We start from the raw sequence: 26,591 nt of genomic DNA, 5'->3' as shown, positions 1-26,591 counted from the left end.
AGGTTTTCAATGTGAGGTACAAAGTCATGTGTTTCACGTCCGAGCTCTGCTGTTAAAAGCTTTGGTGCCAATGTTTGGATTTCTCCACCACCTCCTCCACATAGCCTAAAACCTTCTTCTTGATTGTTACATGAGGAGTGACAGGAGTGTGTTGTACCTTGTCATGGAAGGAGGCGAACTGGTAGGAGAACAAGCAGTGTTTGTCCACCAGGAAACAAAAACGTCTCTTCTCCTCCAGCAGAGCCTCCTTACAGCCGTCAGCGATGAACAACTGCATGTCCATCTGACGGCTCGTCAACGTCTCCAGGCACTGAAAGCAAACACACACAGGAGCAGACCATTGTTACTATCCGCTGCCTCACCAAGTCTCAAATGTATCGTGTCTTATCTGCTCGGACACATGCTTTGTAGCCATCTCGTCCCTTTACCTTTCAGATCTGTACACAAACACAACAACACAAACACTATGGAAGGAGCATGTTTCCTTTCTAAATATTCTAATCTCTCTCTTGCAGGGTCAGAGGTGTCATTAGGAGAGTTAACTGTGTTGACAGATTCAGCGTTCAGTTTAAAGGAAAAGAGCAACAAAAGGAGGAGGGGCCAGCCGCTTTGGGGAGGGGAGGTCTTATCTACACAGACAGACCAGGATCATAAAGAGGTCAGAGGTCATCTGGTGTGTGTGTGTATGTGTCATTGAGCGTGTGTGTGTGTTAAAGTGTAATAAGTACACTTCAATCCATTCATCTTCAAAGTGGATCTTTCATTCATTGTCAAACCTTTTTGTTTTCATAATCATGAAGTGTGTTTCCACTGCAGGAACTTTGCCCAGGAACTAGGGAACTTTTGTGGTGTAACAAGTGGGTTTCCACTACTAGAACCAGGGTCTAAATGAACTCTTTAGGACATTTTTTTAGCCATTGAAAGGTTCTTGGTCTTTGGCATTAGTACGGGGACTTTGGGAACTGTGGCTTGCAGAACTGAACATTTATTGATTTGTTATTTTTCAGCTTTCTAAAGTTTATTTCACCCATCAGCAGAAGTATTTCGATTATCTAATTGGGGGCTTAAATTTTTTAAATAAACTCATATTCAGTTGTGCTTCTGAGTAAATTTAGTGTACCATACTGAGAAAACTGTTTCAGATTATCAAGAATTCATCATCTGTTCATCATATAATATATATATATATCACAGTTTCACACTGATAGCAATGATGACATAATGCCATCAGAACCACACCCATCAAAAAAAAAATGGGAGTAGGAGAACTTCTTTTGTCCCTGACTTTCAGTCAAAGCTTCATGCGAGATCCATGTCGTCATCCTCATCCAGCGGGCTGGAATTGGCACGCCTGTAACGACTGTTAACTCGATGGGACACGCCCTCTCTATTCAGCTTGAACAACCGCTCTCCTCAAATGGCCCAGGGCTCGATTCATCACTAAACTATGTCGGGTTAAGTGCATTTAGGTACAAAAAGTTCATCTTCATCTTCTGAGGGAAGCCCAGACAAACGTCCTCGACATTAAGCCTCAGAACGCAGGCTAATTAAACCGCATTCATTGGGAGGGTTACATAAGGGCACAATGTAAAGGCCTTTAAACCCACAAACCCAATATGTCTGAATAAAAGCAGCTTGAGAGGATCTGTCATAACTTAAAGTAAGTGCCGTCAGTAAACCAATGGGAGGCTACAATCCATGCAGTGAGCTATCTTTATTGTTCTTATATGTCTTTGCTTCTGTACACTGTGGTAAACATAAAAAGGTTGGACTGTGTAGAATCCAGTCATAAAAGCTAAGTGACTCTCAGCAGATGTGATATCAACTTTGTCCACACAGTCCTGTCCGTCTGTCTGTCTGTCTGTCTGCCCGTCTGTCTCTCTAATGCCAGGAAGTCCTGACATGAACCCATCCATTTAGAGCTCATGAGATCTTGATAACAGGCTTACCTTTTTGTCTACGTGTCAACAGATGAAGCAGATGCAAAGTTCTGCAGCAAACATGTACACTCACACGGGCGGCAGCAGAAATAGCTCTCTCTGCTTTTCATTACTGCCCCGTTGCTCTCCCTTTACAGTACTATGGGCTAGATTTACTAAAGGTTTGCGTGTCTTAAAACGTGGGCAAACTTGATACCACCAGCAAAAAATGTGCTATCTGATCTACTAACGGCGCGCAGTGACGATTGCTTCTTTCAAATGAGCAAAACAACACGCATTGTCCATTTAGTATGTTTGCCTTAATGCATATGCAATATGGGGCATTTCTGCCCTAACATGCAAAATACTGGGAGGACAAAAGGCAAACAAGTTAAGTTAGTACACGCATTGTGATTTACCAAACCTGTCAAAAACTGCGGTGATTGTGATAGTGTCTGAATTTAACACCTTTGAAAAGAACGTGCTAACCCAGGAGGCCAGTGTTACGCACAACAGGCTGCTGTTATTGAAGTTAGGAGGAGACATAGGCACAACAAAAGAAGGCATAAAGATCGTGTTTTTCCCCACAAGTGTTTACATGTTTCAAATGACAGAAAAATAAATGGCATGCATTTAATTTTTTTTATTTGATTCAATATTCTAATCGTTAAGGAAGAGAAACACCATGATTCAACTACAGGCTATTGTTGCCATGTAGCCAAACAAAACTGAACATTCACAGCCTCTGTATTCTATAGAATTTCAACATTGACATTTATGTCGTCTTATTTTCCTCTTTTCGCCAACATTATATTTTAAACAGGGATTTCCTTTTTCTCGGATCGCGCGTCTCTCCCCCAGCTCGCCCCCTCCGGTGCGCTCCTCTCCATAATGCGCACGTCACCTCCCTCTAAAGCCGGCTGCTGCTACTCTGTAGGATGCTTGGATTGGGGGGACCTCACCACTGTTTGTACCTTTTTCCAGGGCATTTATGTCCGATCAGACACAGCACTGGCCAGCTGTCTAGTGCGCAACAACGGCCCGAGCGCCTGTGCCACAGAGGACACAGTGCGCACCTCCTGCGCAATGTATGACACTTCATTCTTAAGATTAAGGGAAGAAAAGAGAAGCCCTGTTTAATGCCGATGTTTTCTTATAACCAAAATTTTCTTTGTAATATTCAGATTTATCTCCTATAACTCGAAAGTATTGTGCGTTTATTTGCCTCTCCCACTAATACTTATTTTGTGCTTGCGGTCGTCCTGCTTTCTGTCCAAACTCTCCATGATATAAACCAGTAGAACACGCAAAAACCTAACTTAAATAGTACCGCCTCCACAAGGTTTGCACCTGTTGTCAGTCACGCAAATTTTCTTAGTAGATCACCCGCAAAACGTGCAAACTTTTGGAGTGAACACGCAATTTAGTACTCTTTAATTGGGAGCTTAGTAAATCTGGCCCTATGTCTTTAATCTTAATCCTCTGCTTTTCATTACTGCCCCATCGCTCTCCCTTTACAGTATTATGTCTTTAATCTTAATCCTCTGTTTTTCCAGTTACCGCACTGCCGCAGGTGTTTGCATTTACCTGGGACATCCCGCCATCTTACCCTGCTGCTGTAAGGAGCGCCTCTCCTGCTGCTTAACCAACTCAAGAACATAATGGATCTCAACAATGTCAGATTAGGTTCATAAGAAACTGTTTGACAGATCTAAGTGACATGATGAAAACTTTTCTCTAACTTCATGTACAGTACACCAATCATCAATATGCAGTAACTTGTTTGCAGTCAGATAAGCCACGCCCCTTATTATGCATTACACTGATTCTTCATAAAATCAAAACCTACAGTGAATGCAAAGTAAGACATGAGCTATGCATACTATGTTGTTTTATGTACAGGGCTGTAAACATGTTTACAGCTGATATAAAAAGTGTATATATACATATATATATATATATATATATAAAGAGTATTTTATGAACAGGTGTGTAAGTGACTCCCGGGGCTTTAGAAGCCAGCCTATAGTGGACACTCGAGGAACTGCAGTTTTTTTTGCATTTCTGCATCGACTTCATCTTTCAACACCGCAGGTTTCCGCTTGATCCTGAATCATAAAACATTCTGTAAAGTGGGCATCATGACGAGCTCTGTACTGAAAAACAAATCAGCTACCACCCCTCAGGTGTTTGATCACGCTGATCGAGACGTCTCTGCGATGATACTTTGCAGCTTCATGTGAGGCGTTAGCGGCGTGGGAGGTAAAAATAGCCTCAGACATGCTGGACAACAGTTGTTCTGGTGCTGTTTGAGAAACCTTACCGACGCAACACAATCTGATAAATTGCATTTCTTCTCATCAACAAGTCGAATAAGTGTTTGCATGTTTTTTCTTTTAAAGAGTGTTTACATAAATTTCTGCGGGATGAAATCGAGACTGCTGCATGTGCACCCACTAGCAGAATGATTAAGGTTTCTGAAATAGAAGAAGTCAAACATAAAACTGATAAAAATGTGTGGCCGTATTTCTTTCTCCCTGCATATGCACAGCTTTAATCATGAACCTGTACTGATTTATGTATCTATCATCAGCTGCCTCAGATATATCTGTCACGTTTGTTAGTTAAGATAGTTAAGAAGTACTAAGGGTTCATTTAAACTATTAACCAGATGATTACATCTTTCAAAGAACTTTCATAGAAGTGGTGGAATAATTTCTACTGAGAAGTGGATGAGGGATAAAACGTCGAGTTTGAAATGCTATTTCCTCACACACACACTCACAGACACAGCCTACATGGACACACACCCCAACTTAATCACTTTGAATCTATCAACACTGCAGCGGGCTTGTTGCCATGGACAACTACGGACAACATATGTTTATCTTAAGAACTACAGGCAAGAAAGAGCGAGGGATGGCAACAGGCCACACACACACACACACACACACACACACACACACACACACACACACACACACACACACACACACACACACACACACACACACACACACACACACACACACACACACACACACACACACACACACACACACACACACACACACACACACACACACACACACACACACACAACCTAACTGACATTTCAAAGCCTCCATTCTTATCTCAGTCTTCTCTTTTTTATTGTTATTAATTTGTGTTCATAGAGTAGAGCTTGGAGCTCAATTGTATTTCCTTGGAGAGTCATTGAATCAATTAGTTTACAGTTTTTAACAACAGAAAAATCTTTTTTTTTCTGCTTTTTGACAGATGTCTGTCATTCTAAGACCTGTCCTAAAAATAAGATAAGTGAGCAAAAACTCTGACTCATGGCTGGGTGACGGGCGACGGATGACGTAGAAGTGGAAACAAAAGAAGGTGGAGAAGGGATGGAGAGACTGTCGGGAAAGGAGTGCAGAGTAATGGGGAAGCTCATAAAAATATAATCTAGATGAGACAAGGAAGTTAGATTTAAAAAAAAAAGCTTGAAAAGGTGCTATGTTACACTAAATTCTTACAGTTTGTTTTATGTTAAACTATAATGACATTTCCGCTGAAAAGTTAACTTCTAAGACTGAACACAACTTTTTCTATCGATTCATCATCTAACTTAACTGATAAACTAGACTCAGGTGCAAGGTGTCATTTATACAGGCCTTCATATAACTCTCACTCTCTGTCTAGTGTTCAAGTTTATTTTGTTTTAAATATTTCTTAAAATGTTTTTTTGATTTTGTGAACATGTGTGTGATTTTGCTCTCTGACTGTGTTTGTTGTCTATGAAGCTTTGTGACAGTGATTTTAAAGGTGCTTCATAAATAAAGTTGTATTATATATTCACATGTTCAAATGACGAGATGTCATGCTTTACGATGACATGAAAAAATCCTAAATTCTAACATTATAGTACTGAAACTAACAAATGTTGAGCTCTTCTTTTAGAAATTATATGCCCTTATTTAATAAGGGCATCTCGGCTGTACTCGGGAAGTGACCTGCCACCTCTCCAGCTACCAGAACTTCCATATTTTTGGGCCGGGACCAAATGATGGGGACGATCCAGCTCTTTATAAAAACTGGGTAAAGTCAGTTTCTGTCAGCACTTTTTCCATCCAGTAGGACAGTGTATGTAGAAGGTGAAACCTGCAATAAGCCTACTTTAGTGATGTATTTCCTCTCCTGTTCTTTACCTCAGTCAGCCTATGGGAGGGGCTGAGCGTGATGACCGAATACACAAACCCTTTAATACTCACAGTGACACACACACACACACCCAGGTGAACAGGCTCTCTGACTGGATGGATGATAGAGAGAACTCTTCTTCTTCTGCTGTCGTTCTAGTCACTGTGAGGGTGTGTCCGTGTGTGTGTGTGTGTGTGTGTGTGGTAACAACTTCAACTAACAGTAACAACACAATGTTCCACAGTGATTCATCGTTCACACTCAGTTAAACAACTTAAAAGATACAGTTACTTTCTGAAAAAGAGCATGAATGATGCTTTATACAAACAGACTGAACTGCGAGGAGAATGTATATCAATCACATCAGAGGTTTCTTTTTAGAGGCTTGTGTAAAATTATTATCATGTACGGAGGGGGGGGGGCAACATAAACTCAAAACTACAAAAACAGCTGAACTTTGTGAAGCTACCATCACACTTAACATTTCATCAAACCCATGCATGGATGTGAAGTTTTAAAGGAATGTCAGACAGGAAAGGAAGTAAGACCGCTCAAAGCCTGAGTGACGTCACCCAATGGTTACTGCAGGGGGTATTGATGGGGGTGGCCATACTGGAAAAACCCTCTCCCCCTAACTTTCAGTCAACCTAACACCAGGCTAAGAGCCAAAGCTGTTTATTTCTTTAAAAAACAGGCATTTTTGAATGGTTGTGTATGTGGCTTCTGCAGCCAGCCTCAAGTGGACACTCGGTGAACTGCAAGTTTTTTTTTTTTTTAATCACTTCAGCATTAGCTCCATTGTTTTTGAAATCGGAGGTTGCAGCTTGCATTTTTTTTTCCTACTCCTCCCTTCTCTGCTTCTTCTGCACACATGTCTGTTTATATGTAAATTGCTGCAGTCAAATTCCTTGAATGTGTACACATACCTGGAAAAATTTATTGATCGACTGATTAGAGTAGAAACAAATGCTTCTTCTCCTGTTTTGCTATGTTTGGAGAGGGAGCAGCACATTTTTCTGAGATACAAGCAGAAACTGAGCTGCTGTTTATATCACGATGTTCTTCTGTTGTTGTTGTTTTGTTGGCTTGTGTGTGTGTCTTCATTTATCAGTGTGTATCAGTAGGAGCTATGCTGGTGCAGGAGAGGACTGCATGTGGGTGTCATGTGTGGCAAAACAACCAACATGGAGCTGACACTCTACACACTGTAAATGAATACTGTTACACAGCCTTTGACACGGTGTGTGTCAGGTGTCAAGGGTTCTTAATGTGTGTGTAATTATGTCCATGCACAAATGAGTGTGTGTGTGTGTCACATGTCTGCAGGCGTGCTCACCTCGCTCTCCTTGTTCTCGTACTTGTTGGCGTTCTTGCCCTGGCTCTTCCTCCTCAGCTTCTTCAGGTCTGACTGCGACCTCTCCAGTGAGTCCTGCTTCATCTTGTGCTCCATCTGATATCTCTTAAAGGTGGCCTGCAGCAGAGGACAGATCCACGTCAGTGCTGGAGCATCAACATGACATCAGTGGCCATGTTGGCTAACCTCTCCTAAAAGTGAGTTTGCACTTGAGGATGTCTTAGAACAGGAGAAACTTTAATGTCCCCTGAGGGAAAGCTTTTAAATTCTCATTTGTATCAACTCAGTGAAACATAATCCACCCATCATATCTTATTCCATGCTCGAGTTTGGATGCTTTAAAAATCCAGTGGACATAACAAAAACCTTCAAATGAAAATTTACAAATCACAACAGCAAGTACATGCCAGCTTTAATGGAAGGCTAGATTTCTAAGGTTATTGTAACTGCATTATTTACAACCTTTATTAATTTGTATGTATAAAATGTGATATCCTAGAGTAACTTTTGCTGCATCTACAGTTTGCAGAAGCTGCATTAGAATTTGAAAATAAGACAATAACAACTGAATTATGATATTAAATCAGATCAAATGTAACATTTTATTGAAATAACGCTCATATCCAGCCACCTCTGTGCAGATGTTTGCACGTGTAACACAACAAGACGAAGCATTATCAGTTACAGATTCTGATTTTAAAAAGGAAAACGGAAAATGCTCTGTGTTATAGTTTGCATGAAACATGTTTTCTTCTGTATGTTGCTGTAGCAACAACTTGCACATGGACATAAATTAATCGCCATGACAACAGACATGATGGTAGAAAATGATAGCAGTGAGTTGCTGCACAGGATAATGTCATGCTGTTGATAAAGCCCTCGTGTAACTGAGTTATCACCAAACTCTTCATGATCACAGTTCTTGATCATGAAGAGTTTTACACTGAGGCCTTTTGAACACAGACTTGATTATAGGAGCTTCCTGAACATTCAGTAAGCCAATAAAAGAAGCATTTCCATCAGAGGAACATAATCAATGTGCAGGGGACTTTACAAGGTTCTCCATCACAGGGACCGAGGTCTGAAGAAAGTTACAGGAGCTTTATTTTTCACTCCAAAAGGACATGACTACAGGGGTCAAAGGTTCTGAGAGTGTACTGACTTGCATGCAGGATTTATCATAAGTCAAGTTTTCACATCCTTCACAACTCCCGCACACATCAGAAGCTAAATACACAGAATCCCTCTTTGTGTTTAGACTTTGGTGGAACAGACAATAACGTGAGGATCCTTTGAATGCCTTGAAAAGAAGCTTGTGTGTTTGATACACTGATAAAAAACAAACATGAAACAGACAAAACATATTTTATAAAGCAGTGTGTGTTCTCCTGACACACACACACACACAGGAAGTACTCACTGTCATGTATTTGACGTCCATGTCAGTCTTTTTCTCCAGCTCGGCTATTATCTCTCTGTGAAACCTTTTAAACTTCAGGAGAGGAGGAGGAGGAGAGGGGAAGAAAACACACTGGTGATTAGAAACATGAGGGGATGATGGGAGTGCAACAGTTTGTCCGTTAGCTGTAAGCGGCAAAAAGGGAAAAAAAAAAAAACCCTAAAGTCTCAAAGAAAGAAGTGGAGAGTGATCGATTAGAGTGTATGGGTGCGTGTGTGCGGGGGCGACGGCCAAGGCCGAGGCAGCGCTTATGAATGAGTCAGACACAAAGCGTGGGAATGCCCGCAGCTTTCTCTCTTTCCGTCTCCTGTCCTCTCTGCTCTCTCTCATCAGAGCCGATGTGTCGAAGCGCTCCCTTCAGTGCAGCGTTTAAGCGATGGAGCTCGAGACCCCATATGGGGAGGGGAAGTGAATTAGAAGACCCCGAAACTGAACACACACACACACACACACACACACACACACACACACACACACACACACACACACACACACACACACACACACACACACACACACACACACACACACACACACACACACACACACACACACACACACACACACACACACACACACACACACACACACACACACACACACACACACACACACACACACACACACACACACACACACACACTACATAGAGCTTCTCAAACACACACCCTCACCTAAGTCCACATGGGTTTTCTTCCATCTTCTTCTGTGACCTGAACTGATGCTGTGACTCAAACATTCACAATCATCCCACTCACAGAGACTGTTAGCAACAAAGCCCCAGAGGAAAGTGCTTTAAGACCCCCAAAGAAAGACTTGAAAATGCAACTTTTAAACTCAAACTCTGGATTTGTTTTGTCTGGAGTCTTACAGAGAGGCAAGGGATGCATTTAAAAATCACATTTTACCAACTGTTGCCCTTTTATAAATGTGATAAGTAGGGACAGAAAGAATGTGTGTCCGATCAGACTTAAAACTGTTTGCACTTCCTGATGTTGTTTCCTCTTTTTTTTAGATCCTTGCTTGTGTTGTTCTTTCTCTCAAATGTACGGCACTTTGAATAAAAGCGTCTGCTAAGTGCATGTAGGATTTTAAGATGACATCCTGGGATCAGGAAACGTCTTGAGTCATTTAACAGACTGAATAGGTTTGAAAAAAAACGGACAACTATTAACCACTCGATCCGAGGGCAGGGATGTAAAAATGGTGTGTGTTTGCATAAAAAACTAGTCAAAGACAAATGTCTGCCTTTGCATTAAAAGGAGACAATGAAGTATATTCCAGTCTATTCTTACACCAAGTGAATCTTTGAAGAGATGGACAGATTTCAGAGGATTTGCAGGGCTCGTTGTACCCATGGTTTGGGAGATGAGTGTCATATTTGGTTTAAACGCTTTATATGTGATTTCTTCATCCAGCAGATGTCGCCCTTGAGCACCAGCATGAAACCAAAACAACTTGCGGTGCATTGTTGTGTTAGCATGCTAATGCTAGCGATCTTTATTATGCTCGTATCTTCACATTGCATGTAAATTTGAAATGACCGTGATCTAGAAACGCAGTTAAAGAGCCCATATTATGCCCTTTTTGGGGTTCGTATATTTAATCTATGTATCTACTTTTGTACGTTCACAATAGCTAAAGTTTGAAAAAAGTGTCTGTTTTCATGTACTGCTCCTCCTTGCTCCCTCTACGCTCTGAATCCGTCAGCTACGCTCTGCTGAGCCCACACTGTTAGACCCCACGTGTGCCAAGTCTGCTCTGATTGGTCTGCCGATCCGCTCTGTCGTTATTGGTCAGTTGCTCAGCACGCTTCTCAGAAATTTCATCGTGAGCTGCAGGGCTTGCCACAACGAGCCAATGGGCTTAGATCAGTGATCTCACACTGACAATGACGGCGCACTGACAAATTTTTTTCGAGGGGGGCTAGAACCGAGCGTTATGTGCAGCTAATGCTACAGCTAACAGGAGGACGTAGGAGAAGCCGCGATAGGACTCTGAAAACTCTGAAAACATCACAGACAGTGGGACTCGGGTGTTACACCCATTGTAGACAGTCATGACTCACAGAGTTATTTTCAGAGGATATACTTGATTTCTATTACATTTAAGTGTGAAAAATCACATATAAAGCCTTTAAATGTAAGAATGTAAGATTCTGTTATGGACTAAGGTTTTTGTTTGAAGCATCATGTAAGCTGCTCCTCAATGTTTGAACTTATTATTTCACACTCAGAGAGGCGAACAGTTTTCAGTAACCTCCGTTTCTTTTTTGAAGAAGTGAGTTTGTTGTAAAGAGCCACGCCTTGTGTTTATGAATGTTTGAGTTTGTTTATGCTCCATGCTTTGTGCTACTGGTCTTAAATCACATAAATAAAATAAAGATGATGATTATTTGAGTTTGTACTGTGGTGTAAGCATCTTGCAGCCTTGATTACTCTAAATGTATTAACAGCTCCAGCTGGTGTTTTCCCCGGGCACGTCGAGACCTGTCTTCTGTTCTCATCGAGGAAACAAACCAACAGGTGCTCCTGTAGCCTGAACCTGTTGTTCTCCCTTCCTCTACACGCGTTTCTTATTTGTGAAGATAATGTAGTTGATGGTGAGGAGGAGGAGAGAGAGAGAGAGAGAGAGAGAGAGAGAGAGGGAGAGAGAGAGCTGCAGGCTGAGTGTGTGTGCCTCTAAACGGTGTTTAGTGAATTGAGGCTTGGCGTGCGGTTGTCGTGAAAAACAGTGAACAACAGGCTTGGAGGGTGATGCGGGGCAATTAGGAGAGCAGTTATGTTGCATAATAATATTCTGGAAGCGTGTAACGTAAGCACACAAACACATGTAGCGCTCACATTTTCCTCCAGCTCCAGATGAACCCTCCTGTGGACCTCGGAGATTTCCATCAGCACGACGCCTGAAACACAACGAGAGAAGAAAAGAGAGCGAATCAATGTAGAGGTGAGGTTCAGTATATCATGCAACAGTTTCAACGTGTGAGTCAACAATGATACGGTGTGTACTGTATACAAAGAACTCAAATCCATCAGATGTCAGCAACTACAGATTTGTGTTACAAAGGATTTCCTTCGCTGGGATGAAAGGAAAAGCAAACACGTGTGCCAGGACCGGAAAAACCGGACCACCTGCCGCTCGGGAAGTAATAAAAAAAGCTTTTATGGCAGGCAGCCACAAGTTATAACCTGCTGTCTCTAACTGTTGCCAAAAAAAGCAATAAAATTAGGATTATGGTGACTACATGGGAAACTGTAATTCATTTCCTATTGACCTTCCTGCTAAAGAACACGGCACAGATATCAGAACTCAACAAAACTGAACACATCTGATCCAGACGGCCTTCAGGACGACTCGTGTGTGTTGTGTTTGTTTGCAGCACAATCGAGGCTACAGCTGTGGTGGCTGTAGCCTCGATTGTGCTGCAAACAAACGATAAAAGGCCTCTGCAGGAGTCAGTGTTTATGTAGTAACACTTCTATGAATGTTTGGCTTCCCCCCAAACAAACATCGTTATTTACACCCCGATGACTGGTGGACATGAAAGAACAATGTGTGTTTTTGCAACAAACCGTGAGAGGGCTGACCGATGACAGACAGAAGATGGAGACTGAATTAATTGCAGGAAGTAGAAGAAGAAAGAATGATGGAGAAAGAGCAAAAACTACAGCAGTTTCATCAGAGAGTTGGCCAATCTGGGAATAAACTCCTGGAAGATATTTCTTCACAAAGTAGCTCAGTCTGTAGGGACTTGGGTTGGGAACTGGATCAAGTCCTGGTGCGGACCAGGTCTGTAAATTGGTCTGGTAGCTGGAGAGGTGTAAGTACACTTCCTGAGGCATCCTTGAGCAAGGCACTGACACCCCCCACCCCCCACCCCACACACACACCTCCCCCACCCTGATATCTCTCCATTGGTGCGTGTTCATAGGATCCTGTTTGTGCATTTGTGTGTAGCATGTCGCAATAATAGAGTAAAATTTAATTATTTCAGTATATCGTCTTCTCTTAAAAACAGCAAAGTACACAGTTGTTTCAGAGACAAGCTAAATATATGTGGCTTTAATAAAAAGCAGTTTAAAGTTCATGTGTGCAGCATTAAAGTAGAATCAACGACAGATAGAAATGTTTGAGTGGACCTGGGATCATGTGTTGTTGGATGCAGATCTTCAGGATGGAAACTCAACACTGACACTGAACATTTCTTTCCCACACTGAGCTTTTCCCATGTGTATTTATTTTCCATGCACAGTGAGTAAATAAGGAAACATTCCTCAGGAGCCAGCACGTACAGCTGCTCTGTACACACCGGGGTTGTGAGCAGTGATGCAACCTCGAGAAGAAAAAAAACACAGATTTCTTCCGGCCCTGCAAATGAAGTGGGATATTTAATTTGTCTGTTAAACATTCAGCGACCTGGACTAACACGGAGAGGAGGTGTTAGCTCGGTACATTAACGAGACTTCAGACATTTAATATTTACTGGGTTTTGAGGTTTCAGTTGCTGCATACGTGTGACACACCAGACCAACTGATACAGAAAAGAATCAAAGATATCTGACAACCAATGGGACATTTTGATGATTTCCTCATCAGGGCAGTGATGAATGTGTAAAAAATGTGTGACTGCATAACTCCCTGACAGATGTTCAATGAGCAGCCAGTCTGATGTGTGACCCTGTACATTCATCAGCATGTAAACAGAGCCTCTCCCTGTTCTGTCTCCAACACCTTTTACCGGCACACCTTCCCTAATGGGGGAGACTCGCTCTTTGACTCTTTGAGCACTTCAAACAGCTCGGCAGAGAAAGGACGAAAGATCATCTGAGTAAAAGAGAAAGAAAAGACGGAGGGGAGGTGGGAAAGAGGGGGACGAACATGGTGGAGAAAAAAATGTCTTAACAAAGTGAGTGACACATCTGACTTAAAGTCTCCTTATCTACAATCAAAACAATTTCTTCTGACAACAGTCAGCAGGTATAATGTAGAGCCAAATACCTGACAGACTTTGAGGACATAAATAATTATCATGAAATATCTGAATATCAATGTAAATGTGTTTTTTTATCTTGTGCATACAAAAAGTCTGAACTAGCATAAAGCTCCAGCAATCAACTGTCTCCTCCTTCCAGCCAGACCTCACTCATTTGTTTATTGTTGTCACGGCCTTTGCAACACGTTGCCGGGCAACAGGTGTTCTCTTTCGAGGCAAGGTGTGAGGGCAAAAGTGTGTCATGCGGAGGCAATGCACCGCCAATAGCTAACAAAAAAATGAAACAGAGATAAAGCCACACCACTCAGACGGGCTGCTGTTTGTCCAGGATGGAGTCATGTCTGTCTGACTGTGAGATGTTAAAGGTTTGATAGAAGCTGCTCAAACACAAAGTGAAACACAATTCAGCTAGCTCAGGAGTTAACCCACAATTGTTAGATTCTTAAGACGATCCCGTTAACGACCGGTGTCGTGTTGGATACTGATGCCTGGTGATGGCTTTAATGACAGTTTGCATACCATGAGAGACGTGTCCTTTGACGATGATGATAATGAGAGATACATTCAGGTGCGCTCAGAAACGGGAGCTGCAGGAACAAAAACTAAGCAGGACAGACCGTTACAAGTTCAAATAATTCTTCAGTTGCTATAATGACTGGTGTCATTAGAAGAAACACATGAACATCATGATCCCTTTTAGTATCTGTGGGTGTCCATGTTTTTAGTTTCATCAACTGTTTCCCTGTGGGGTTTAACTTTCACTGTGTCACATGTCTTCATCTCTGGGCAGTAGTCAAGTTCTGTGAAACTACACTAAATCAGTCACTTGATTCTTACGAGCCTTCATTCTCTTGCTGCTTTGTGGTTTCCGTGGAGCAGAGATAAAGTACAACAGATAAAGTTAAATAGAAAATACATCACGTAACCTCAGCAGAATGTGTGCAAAAAAACAGAAGAAGAAAATAAGAGCAACAACAACCTACTGTGAGCTGATTTTGACAGCAGCCCACAGTTCTTCCTGTGTGGTTTACCGTGGGCAAAATAATCCTGGCATCGCAGAGAGCCACCTGACACACCCTGCAAACATGCTGGGATTATGTAAAGTGGGACTGCTGCCATTTGAACGAGCCAGGACCATCAAAGGACAGTGTGTGTGTGTGTGTGTGTGTGTGTGTGTGTTTGTCCATGAAGTGGCTGCAAAGCTATCGCTGCTGTTGAAGAATAACAAAACGCTTCATGTTTGCGGTTTGCCAGAACTATTCCAACATATTTTAGCAAACTGAATCAGTTACATGTCAAATCTCTGAACCCGTCGACTATAATCAGACGACTGTTTATGCCTCTAGGGGCCGCGGACAACTTCTAAGCAGCCATCGCTAGGCGTTAAAAGACTTCCAGCCGAGACTTCCTTTTGTGTGCGCTGCATTGTTCACAGTCCAATTACCAACTTGAGAAGTGACCATGTGTTCAGATCACAAGAGAAGCATACAAACTGCTCCTCCTACACCAAAGCATGCCGATACGTGATTGGTCAGTACCACTCTGACAACAAATGGAAATAAGAATCTGTAGGATCTGTACATACAGTTCCATGTAGTCCAAACTATTTGTGTTTTTTTTTTACATCTTGCACCTTAAGATCTTAATTCTTGTGATGTTTCAACCAGATAATGAAACGGCTCGGAAACCTGAGTGCTTGAATGAAACAACTGTTGATATTTGACCTCTGTCAGAGGAGGAGGAGGAGGAGGAGGAGGAGGAGGAGGAGGAGGGAGACTAAAGGAATTAAAGAAAGAAGGTAGGAGGACGAGGTACACTGGTCCTCGAATGCCTCTCGAGAGTATCTAGTTTCTGGTCGGCTACGCGTCACCGGAGCTCAGGTTTCTGACGGGGTAGCTTCACTACAACCACGAGAAGGAACAGGAGCAGGAGGAGAGAATGGAACCAGACAGTTTTCTTATTCTTTGTCCAAAACTTTACGTTTCCAGCCAGATGTTATGCCTCCATGTCCCTCTTTATAGGACGACTCCATATCAGTCTGGAGATCCTGATGGCACTTAGTTGCACAGGTCCGGCTTACTGGGATGTGCACGTCGGACTCCAGTTACAATTCATTTAGGTTAACAGCCCCGCTTCATTAGACGAGATGACTATAAGGATGGTGTGTTTAATCGCCTCCTGCTTTACATAATCCCCCATAATGAGTCAGACTACACTGATCTGCCTCTCCCCTGTCTCCGTCTGTCTCTCTCTCTTTCGGGGATTAGTGGGAGCTGTCTGTCCACAGATCAGAGGTGAGTGTGACTCAGCTTTGACATTTTGACTTCACCCTACATAAAAACGGTTTCATAATGCTAATGTCACTCCTGCATCATGTCTACTGAGGGGGGATATTTTTCTCTGTTTATGTGAATATTAACACCCGGGATAATTCGTAAAGAGTCGAGGTTTAATTACTTTCGATGGACGCTGATAATCATCAACTTTGTTTGCATCCCTCCCTTCATTTCCTCTTCATTTCCCATCACAGGAAGCAAGCTGTCCTCATTCTTCATTAACTGCTCTAAAGATGCCCTCACACAGCAGGAGATCACTCAAACATTTGAATACATTTACTTTACTAACTGGAGAGAATCAGTCAATCAATAAATGTTCTTTCTTTAAGATTGTTGGATAATTGGTGTTAAAAAGAATCACAGTGTCGAGCCCTTGAGATCCCTAAAGAGACATGAGTGTGTATGAATGGGATTAGTTACTGATGATGGTTACTTTACATAGCAGCCTCTGTCATCAGTGTGTGAAAGGTTGTGAATGTGTAGGTGTGGCCTGCGATGTAAAAGCACTTTGAGTAGTCAGAAGACTGGAAACTCAACTCCATTTACCATACACCATTTACATTGGGTAGGACAGGTCACATATTCACATATTCAACCAGTTTGAATAAGTCTCAGAGCTCCCCAAAAACATGTGTGTGAAGTTTCTTGTTCTAAATCCACTCTGAGCCTGTATTTGATCATGCCTATAAACCCCTCTATTTCAGCCCTGCTCAGAACAGGCTGTTTCTGTGTCTGTAGCTTTAAATATGTAAATGAGCTGTGTCTGACCACGCCCCCTCTCTGGAAGTGTTTGGGTGGCTCTGGCTTTCTCGCTCCATGCCCTATTGTTTACGGTGGAAAGATGGACTCAGACAGATGCCAATAATTCCTCCTTTTTGTTTGTCTCTGTTATCTTTTGGGGACTGATTAATGACTTGATATTTTGTTGTTATCTATTTTGCACAGATCCAACAGCTTATAACCCCACTCCTCTTTAAAATATGTTTTCATACCAAAACATATCTGGCCGTTCATGTCAGCATAATTCACACCTTATTTTCTGAAGTCTCATTAGTTGCCAACACTCAAAAGTCTTAGCAACAACAACAAAGACTGCTTCCAACATGCTGAACAGATGGCGGGATGGAGAGCCGACATGTGAATGCCAGTCACCTTTAAAATGTATCGTAGCTGAAATTAACTTAGGATAAAACTCAATGTTATTCGGTCTCTAAAATGAATCCTTCATTTTGTGTTTGGAGCGTCACTTGGGCTGTGCCAGGACTTGTACTGAACCACGTGGCACTTCCCATTGTGCTGCTGAATTTAATTAGCGATTTTGCTGCTAATCAGCAGGGGAGCTGAGAGACGTGCAGCGGTTAAATCAAAGTGTGCCACCAGTGACGCCGGGTGAGGACGCCAGACTTCTTCAGGCTGCAAATGAGCCTGTGGGAGCCGGAGCGTGGGGAGTTAAAGAGAAACTAACAGAGAAGCAAACAAACCGTCTGCAGTGTGTTTCTCAGCGCGCGCACACACACACACACACACACACACACACACAGTACTGTAGTACATCCATCACACGCATCACGCTGACATTAATCAGAGTATAACTGCCGCTGTGATCGAGCGGCAGGACTCCCTTGTTTGTCTACCTCGATGATAATGACAACATCCGACACTGCACACTTGTTCTTCTTGTTTACTTTCTGCTGTTTCAAAAGGTACAACAGCTTGTTCAAAATGCCGCAGTGATTCCTTCAACTGAAGCAGAAAAAAAAATCTACGAAAACAACACAAGCTTGTTTTCATTTTTTTGTGGAATACATTAAAGACTTTGAAAGACTCCTCTCTGTGTTCTGAATATCTGATTCTTGGAGACTTTACTCTGAACGCTGGAGAAAAATGAGACCAGACTTTTCCTGCAGGACTTTTTTTAAGTGGTTGTATTTGCATGTTTGAGTTTTAGATCGATGACTGGGGGTGTTTATGTTACTTTATCTTCCTTTTATGACTGTTTGTCTCATTGATAAATGTGTCAGTCTTACATTTGTATTGATCGAGAAGCACTGCGAGCAAAACACGGCGATCAAAATTAAAGACAGCATTTATGTAAAGGGTAGAAGAGAAAACTGATAAAGAGGATGGACAAGAAGGGCTCCAAAAGAACTGATAAAGTGTTCTAGGAGACAAAGAAAGTCTCCTCAGTCTTCAGACCTCCCCCAGTTTATCCCAGTAGACAGCCAGAGGACAAAGACACTTACCTAATTCTCTGGAGACCGGAGACACCGCAGCGTTCTCCCCAATCTTAGACATTGCATCAAAATACATCTTTCCTGCCAGGGTCATTGCTGGGAAAGTGAAAATGAGTATTAATGTTTGTCATGAGAATTTGTGAAACAAACAGAGGCTAACTAATGTGTGCAAAATAAATGTGTCCAATATTTTTGTGCATTTTTCAGGACATTCGTTTCTTTAAAGGTCACATATTCTCCTCCTCTTCAACCAGTGTAATTAAGTCTCAGAGCTCCTCAAAACATGTGTGTGAAGTTTCTTGAACAGACTGTTTCTGTGTCTGTAGCTTTAAATATGTAAATGAGCTGTGTCTGACCACGCCCCCTCTCTGGAAGGAGATGTGGCTCAGGCTTTCTTGCTTCATGCCCTATTGTTTACGGTGAGAAGGCAGACTCAGAGGGCAGAACAAACACCTAGCTGTGGGAGTGTCAACCACCTGGGGGAGGGGTTACTGCCCTTTGTGATGTCATGAAGGGAAAATCTCCAAACGGCCTGTTTGAGGCACACGTTTTCTGAAAAGTGGAGCAGGCAAAAGACGGAGAAGATGGACTTTTCTCATCATTGTGGGGTTTGTAGACAGACTTGGTACACATATGTGTGTTATAAAGACATGGTGAAGTGTATTTTGAATAATATGTGACCTTTAAAATATCATTCAGAATACCAAAAAAAATGTTTTTGTTGTTGGTTATAGGTGGCAATCCAGGCAAAACATGTGTGATGAAAAAAAATATTTTGTTGCCATGGAAACTCTCAGGAAGATGATCGGCTCTGTGTTGAAAGCCTCACAGCAACCCTTCAAAGATCTGGTTACAAGATTTCCTAAACTCTGTTACAGTGACGGTCCCTCTTGTAGTAAAACTACTCACCTGCTACGGATTTCTCGTAGTTTTTCCCCAGGTTGACCAGGTTCCTCAGCCCTGGGTTGAACTGCTCCATCACACTCTGGGTGGGTGGAAACAAAAAAGGAGGGGACAGTTAGTCATGCAGTGTTCATTCAAGCTTTGTAATTGTTGAAATTATGTCGAAACACAGGCAGGTTTCCAGTTGGGTGACTCAAATGTGAATGAGTGACATCACTTGGGAGTAAAGGTGAGGGAGGATGAGACGCTCTCAGTCCATGTCCTGGACTGTTTATTAACTGGAGCTCTGACCTTTAGGCACAAAGTCACCCACATACATTTCTTGATCAATGTTACAGAGAGGCTGCATCATGTCTCAGATTTTATCACTCTGTAACAGATTGAGGTCTTAGCAAATGTTCAATGGAGAAAAAGATACAGCTGCAGCAGACCTCCTTAAAGAAACCGCTTCGCCTGCAGTGATCAAAAACGTGTGACTCAGAGCGTCAACAAAAGGTGAACGATAAGCGAACCGCTCCTGACAGTAAATGACACCTCTTAGCATTTCTGGAAAATGTGCTCTCTAAAGTGCAATCTTTGCACAACACAAAGACAGCAGAGCGCGGCTGTAAGTTGCTGCCCTCCTCCTGTAAACATAATCGTATCATAGGGAGGTGATGGCTGCTGAAGGAGCCTGCTGCTGTATAATCTTACCACACAACACACACAGGCAGCTAAATTATTAAACCTGGAGTCTTTTACCTGCGTTTCATCACACCAAGGAGCTGCAATGGGCTGTCCCGAGAGGGAGGGCGGACCTAGGAAAGCTGTTCAAAAAGACTTAAAATGCCCTTTTTTGACCCCTCTAGACTCTTTATACAAACTCACCTTCACTTTGGTAAGAGCAAATTTGGCTACACAGTGTGTGGAAGTTACATAACTCTCACTGAAGAGTGGCTTTCATCCACTGATGTTACTTTTATTGTTATTAATGGTCAGATTTCTCTTTTGGTAGCAATCAAATCCCATAGAAAACCTTCTTCATAGATGCAGCAGAGTACTCAAACAAATTTTTGGGAAACTTTTCACACACAAAAAGTGACTGACTCCTTAATTTCCAAGCAATTGCTTATACAAAATACAATATTGCTCATTTAAGTGCTGAATTTGTTGCAACACTTTCACGAGTAAACGTCGCTCCTAGGGTGGGGCTTTTTTTTCTTTAACACTAGTTATTGTCTCTCACAAATCCTCTAAGGATAAATATAGGTGTTGAGTTTAAATATTTTGTGTTTGAATTGTGTGTTGAACTCAAAAAAGAAGTAACTAAATAAGAGGAAACACTCAGGGGTCCTTAAAAAAGGCTGAACTACCCTGGTAAAATGTTAGAAATGACTCGTTTTAAAGTACTGACAGTTATTTATCATCTTTACAAAAGCCTTAAATTAGCATATGTATCAGCCAGGTTAGGTTTCCCTTGAGTGCAGCAGTTTTATCCCATTCAAATAGCTTGAGTGCTTCACTAAACTAAAGCTAATTAAAAACTCCTGCAAGACAATAAGCAGGTCAAAACTATTTTTTTCAGATATTGTGGAAAGTTGAACTACAGCTCAGGGCAGCAGTGGGCACATGAATTCATGCAGGTATGTTGTTTTTTTTTTTCCACCAGTCGTGGTCGCACCTGTTATGTTCCCAGCAGCACCCACCTTGTAAGTACTTTCGGTGAGCTTGGACACCTCCTCCGTGCTCCTCGACATGTTGAATTTTATATCCCAAGCGACTCCCAAGACAGAAAAAAAAATTAAAAACTACGAAACGCCAACTCCAGGACTACCGGAATTCTTAAAACAAAAATCCAAAATGGGCAAAGTGGCCAAAGCTACGTACACGTGAAATCCCTCATAGCCAGCAGGAGACGCAAGACGCACACATAGCGACCAAAATAAAAAAGGTAAAAAAAAAAAAACTGTGAGAAAGAAAAAAGGGGAATGTAGAGAGAGTCCAGCTGTCTTTTCGCTGCTGCTGTGAAAAAGCTGAGCTGTCAAACTTGTTGGAGGTGGTTAATTCAGAGGAGGGGAGGAGGAGGTCTGTGGAGGTAGGAAAAGGTGGACACAGGTTGTCAAGCCAACCGGAACGAGCGGTGAGACCCGTTTCCGGTCGGCTACCTTCAAATTAAACCTTGGATTTTTGCAAGGTTTGTCAAATAGCCTATTGTGTTGTTTATGGTTATATCTATGATTTGCTGTAGCCTTCCTCCAAATAGTGTATCTGTTTAATTGAGTTGCATTATTAACAATAAGCCTATAGTTGTAGGCTAGATTTTTAAGTTTCTAAATTTGTTTCTGGCAACAAATCTAGACCTCAAACTTCTGCAGAAAATCAACCATCATTTGACTATGGTTTAAAAATTATTTTATTTATCTTAAAAACAAACAAAAAAATTCAGTCTTCATCCTGTAGGCCAATTAGTCTACCTGTTATTACTTTTGTTTCTTTTTACAATTATCATCCTTCACAAATGATATACAAATTTCAAAACAAGACAAAGAAACAACCAAAAACACGAGAAAAAATAATCAAAATAAACACAATAAAGCATATATCTTGGCAGTGCTTATCACAGATTTTCATATCTCAATATTAATGGCTGTCCCATTTTATTACTCTGCTAAATATTGAATGTCATTTTTTGACTCCCAACATCGTGGTTTCTTCATCATGCTTTTATTTTGTAGTACTTGTGTCAGTATTGTTCTTCTGGATCTTTCTTTGTGGCTTGACGCTGGCTGCAGGCTGCAGGCAGGTAGAAAATGTGGACAAAAGACTTCATGCATGAGACGGGCGCTCCCTGGAGGTAACTAATCCACAACACAATGAAATCACACATCACATCATCTACCAAACACACACACACACACACACACACACACACACACACACACACACACACACACACACACACACACACACACACACACACACACACACACACACACACACACACACACACGCACGCATTGTATTAGATAATGAGCAAAAAAGTTTTGACTTTCTGTAATTATTTACAACCGAATTTTGCATAAGAATTACTGTAGCTCATTCTTTTCTTTTACCTCCACTATTTCTATTTTACGGAAGCCCTAAGAGGACATGGTATCCAAATGTTGTGTTCTTTTTATTTACTCTGTTTTTCCATGAAAATAAGTAGGTTACTATTTAGTTTTTTAAAGAGATCTTGATTTATTAATCTCCTTATTTTAGGATGACAATGCTGGTTTCCCAGTGAACTTAGGATAAGTTCCTAAGAAACAAGTGTTTCCTCGTTATCCAGCACAGACGGCCTTGCGGTCATAGGTCACGCCCCATGTATGCAGGTTATACTCCTCCATGCGGGCGGCCCCCAAGATCAAGTCCAATGTGTGGCTCCTTTCCTGCATGTCATTCTCCACTCTCTCTCTCTCCCTGGCTTCTTACTCAGTACACTGTCCTAATAATGGCAAAAGCCTGAAAATAAGAATCAAAAAAAAGAAGAACTCGTTATCAAGTGAAAACCAGCTTTATTATTCAAGATATAAGAAGAAGTTAAGACCTCATGAAAACAGAAAAATTACTCTGTATCATGGGGAAAATAAGTAAAGTTAAATTTATGGCCTCATGTCCACTTGGGGCTTCCGTACTATTTTACCTTATGTGTCACACAATAAACATTTTCAAATAGTTCATTATGGACTTTAAATGGAAACAATGACCCAAATGTGGAATAAACTCCAGGGACATTACTTTGACAAGTAACAGACATGAATTAATTTGGATACTTATATTTTGATATTTCCAATTTGATCTCCACTTGTCACTCTGAAAACATTTGTTGTAATTCTGTGGAAGCTCCACCTTTATAATACAACATTACAATCTTGAAGAAGTTCCATGATCCACCACTAGATGTCCCCCAAGGTCAGCTGATTTTTTTCAGTCTGCTAGAAGTTGCAAAACTTCTGGTACCACAAAGATGGCATGCACAGATTCAAAAAAGTAAATCTCCAGTACTCTTCCTGCATTTTTTTAAAGTTTCTTTACCAATGGTATTTTAGATATTATTTTTTTAGATTTGATGGTAATCTTGAATGCTGAACACCAACAATGAATCCATGAAGGCTCATCAGCAGGCCCTGCCCTGTAATGTCAAACTTGGACATCTTGCTAACAAACCAAACAAAGCATCTGCAAATATCATGAGGATTCAATGTGAGCAAATATGGCAAATCTTCGCTTCGTAAATGTCATTTCATATTAAACTATGGACAGCTCCCTGCAGCCGTGGGGAGCTACAAAAGGCAGCTGAATGTAAAATGAGATTGTGCCCTCAGGCTCTGTACACATACCACTGCCTTCAGCCTTTCAACCGCTGTATGGTGACACAAACAAAGTAATTAGTCTCCAAAGCTGCCGTGTAAGTGGTATGCTATATTCTTTCTCTTGTTGTTATCTACTGCTACATGCTGTCCCGACAGCCTCCCACTGAGTTCTGCTCCCGTGGGCACGAATCAATACTGACAGAATATGATGCTAAATAAAGCAGGATGAGGGTCAATTAGAAGCAGTCACTCACATTTCTGAAGAGCTGAAAACACATTTCAGGCTTTTCACAAACTTCTCTGTGCTCAAGGACAGACGTGAGCTAATATTACGTTTCTAATGTTCTCTCTATTGAATGAACCTCTTACGTAAAGCTCTGAATGCTTCAGAGAAGTTATAAGTCTTAATTTCAAATATATTTAGCTGAAGCACTCTAAATCTCATTTCTTTCTAAATGTATATTTTGTTAATTAACTAATCATTATGTACCGTCTGTTTTTCCATTGATCTATTGTGGGGGTTTTTTTTTTTGCTTTTTAAGTGCAATAAAATAAAAGTAAAAAAAATAATAATAAAAAAATAAAATAGGTTGGTAGTTTGACTCAGGTGTTTCAGTAGGTGTTGCTAGATGAAGGAGCACAAAGAGTTTTTTTTCACTGCAATGCCACGCTACAACAAGCAAGGCAACGAGGAGTGTTATAGTGAATCTTGGTATGGAAATGGACAGACAATGACAGCATGACACTTAGAGACAGTTTGAGTTAGTATTGTTATATTATAACCTGAGTAAGCACTAGGTGTTCATCTTATTATCCAAATGAAGTGTGCCTTTCCTCAAAGAGCTACTTTTTTTTTTACTTCTTGATGTTCCCATAATAATGCTCTGAAAGAAAATCATTGTTCCACCTTGTGCAGAGTTTAAAAAAAAAAAAAAAAAATCAGCGTATGAATGCAGAATCTGAAAGACCAATGTTTTTTTTTAAATGTCCTTGTTTCTGTTTGTAGTAAAAGTCGTGTTGTGTACTTGAATTTGAGTGGGCTCTGGTTGTATGCACAGAAACAGTCTGTGTGGAGAATAAAAGAGGGGAACTTGCACAGTGTTAAATGCAATCTCAACGGGCAACTCTTTAAATAAACATCTGCATAAAAGTGAAGCTAACAGTCAGACCATTGTTTTCATCACTCTGCTCCAACTCCATTCTGGCATCTCAGGTTTGGTAGTTGGACTTTCAACAATGATCAATGCAAGGATTAATCGCTTTACACCTGCAACACCACAAGTCCATAAATAAAAATGCTTTTAGAGGACAATTTGTCCTCAGACTGTAGCTAAAAAAAAAACTTGGTGCAGAGTTAACCGGCCAAACACTAAAGTAGGTAGTTAAAGCTTTACTATTTTGCTTCACTCGTTATTCTTTAACTAATTAGATATTCACACCAATTATTGTTTTCAGCAGTGGGGCAGAGAATAGAAAAAGAAAAGTACATCAGAGCACAAACTCAAAGCATTACACGCTGGTTCAAATTCCCCCCTGAGTAAAGGTACAAATGTAAAATGGTACAGTTTCGCTGCACTGATTCAATACTTTGCTGAATATAATGGAACAGTATAAAATAAGGAGTTACGTATGTACTGTACTCTCTGTCCAAGCTGGACCGCTCATTCATTGTCCCTCAAGGACGGCCTCCCATCCTTTGTGACAGAAGAGCTTAAGTCTGCCAAAGCATTCAAAAGACTGCCTGCTTATGCTGTGCGATTGCTAGCAAGGCCACATCCTTTTCAGACGTGCCATATTTTTCCTGGCAGTGCTTCACAGAAGCAGTTAGGTTGACAATGGAGATGGCTATTAATTTGCTTTGCACCCTTGAAGAAGGTACATCATTTTGCAGTTTACAACCGAGCAGGATTAATCAACAGCAGCTGTTTGAGAGCGTAATCTGCTAATACGTTTGTTTGAAATCCTCGGAAAATGTGGCTTTAAATTGAAAAGAGAAAATGCATGTATGATATCAGGGCTGGGAGACTCAAACATTATTCCCTTAAAATCTGACTGAAAATAAACTGTCATAACTGTGAGAGAACCTAGATCCATAAACAGCTGTGATGCATGGCCAATCACATTTTTTAATTGACATCTTCCTGGTTCTGCACATGAAAGTAGCACATGAAACAATCAGTGTTATGCAGTCTGACAGTCTGTATGCATGTCTGTCAGAATATAGGAGGCAGAAGGGTTACTGAATGATGAGATATATAATGTATACAGTAAATGGAATGCTCTTAGGAGCATATAGCTACTGAATGAAATCATGAAATGACCTTACTACATCATCAGACATTAAGGAAACATGCTATGTTGAAGAGCTGGATTCCACTGACAACAACGCAGCAGCCAGTATGTCCTCCTTCTAACTTTAGATTCTGGTCCTGAATGCTCTGGATTTGTTTGGACCAGAGAAGGTAGGCGGTTTTAAGGCACCCCCACACAGCCGTTTTGGACGCCTCTCGGTTTTCCATGACAAACCAACAAGTGTTGCAGCGATGGAAGCGGGCAAGAGAACTGGTTCAGATCAGAGTGTCTGATGGAGATACTGGCCTGCAAAGCCTCTGCAGCCAACCTCAATGGTTTTGTACTGGGCCTTACATGGGGTTCTAAAGCCCTCCACCAGATTGAGATATTTTGCTCTCTTGTGCTCATGGGCCTCCTTCAGGTGGTCTTTTCAGGGGACAGTGAGTTCCACCATGACCATGAGTGTTGCGATGTAGTCTGGAAACTTAAGTTGCTATAAGATCGAACTTTAGCTGCGACTCGAGGGCTGTGGCTCGCAGCCCAGATCAGGCCCTGTGCGCCACCTGTGGTCTT

At 41.4% G+C, this 26,591-nt stretch overlaps 1 protein-coding gene across 1 annotated transcript in view; it reads right to left on the bottom strand.

Moving 5' to 3' along the window:
- baiap2l1b (BAR/IMD domain containing adaptor protein 2 like 1b) overlaps window positions 1–21,479 on the bottom strand; it is a 33,007-nt gene extending 11,528 nt beyond the window's left edge. Inside the window, exons 1-7 of the mRNA XM_061065431.1 lie at window positions 21,078–21,479; window positions 19,399–19,474; window positions 18,499–18,585; window positions 11,767–11,828; window positions 8,885–8,956; window positions 7,447–7,581; window positions 158–310 (exon numbers count right to left, since the gene is read on the bottom strand). Coding sequence (XP_060921414.1) covers window positions 158–310; window positions 7,447–7,581; window positions 8,885–8,956; window positions 11,767–11,828; window positions 18,499–18,585; window positions 19,399–19,474; window positions 21,078–21,128 — 636 coding nt within the window. The 5' untranslated portion in view covers window positions 21,129–21,479. The remainder of the gene's footprint in view (window positions 1–157; window positions 311–7,446; window positions 7,582–8,884; window positions 8,957–11,766; window positions 11,829–18,498; window positions 18,586–19,398; window positions 19,475–21,077) is intronic.
- Window positions 21,480–26,591: the final 5,112 nt, after the last annotated feature.

The sequence above is a fragment of the Labrus mixtus genome, chromosome 20 (genome assembly GCF_963584025.1).
Source record: "Labrus mixtus chromosome 20, fLabMix1.1, whole genome shotgun sequence".
Taxonomy (NCBI): domain Eukaryota; kingdom Metazoa; phylum Chordata; class Actinopteri; order Labriformes; family Labridae; genus Labrus; species Labrus mixtus.
This window is presented reverse-complemented; position numbering and strand designations above follow the sequence as displayed.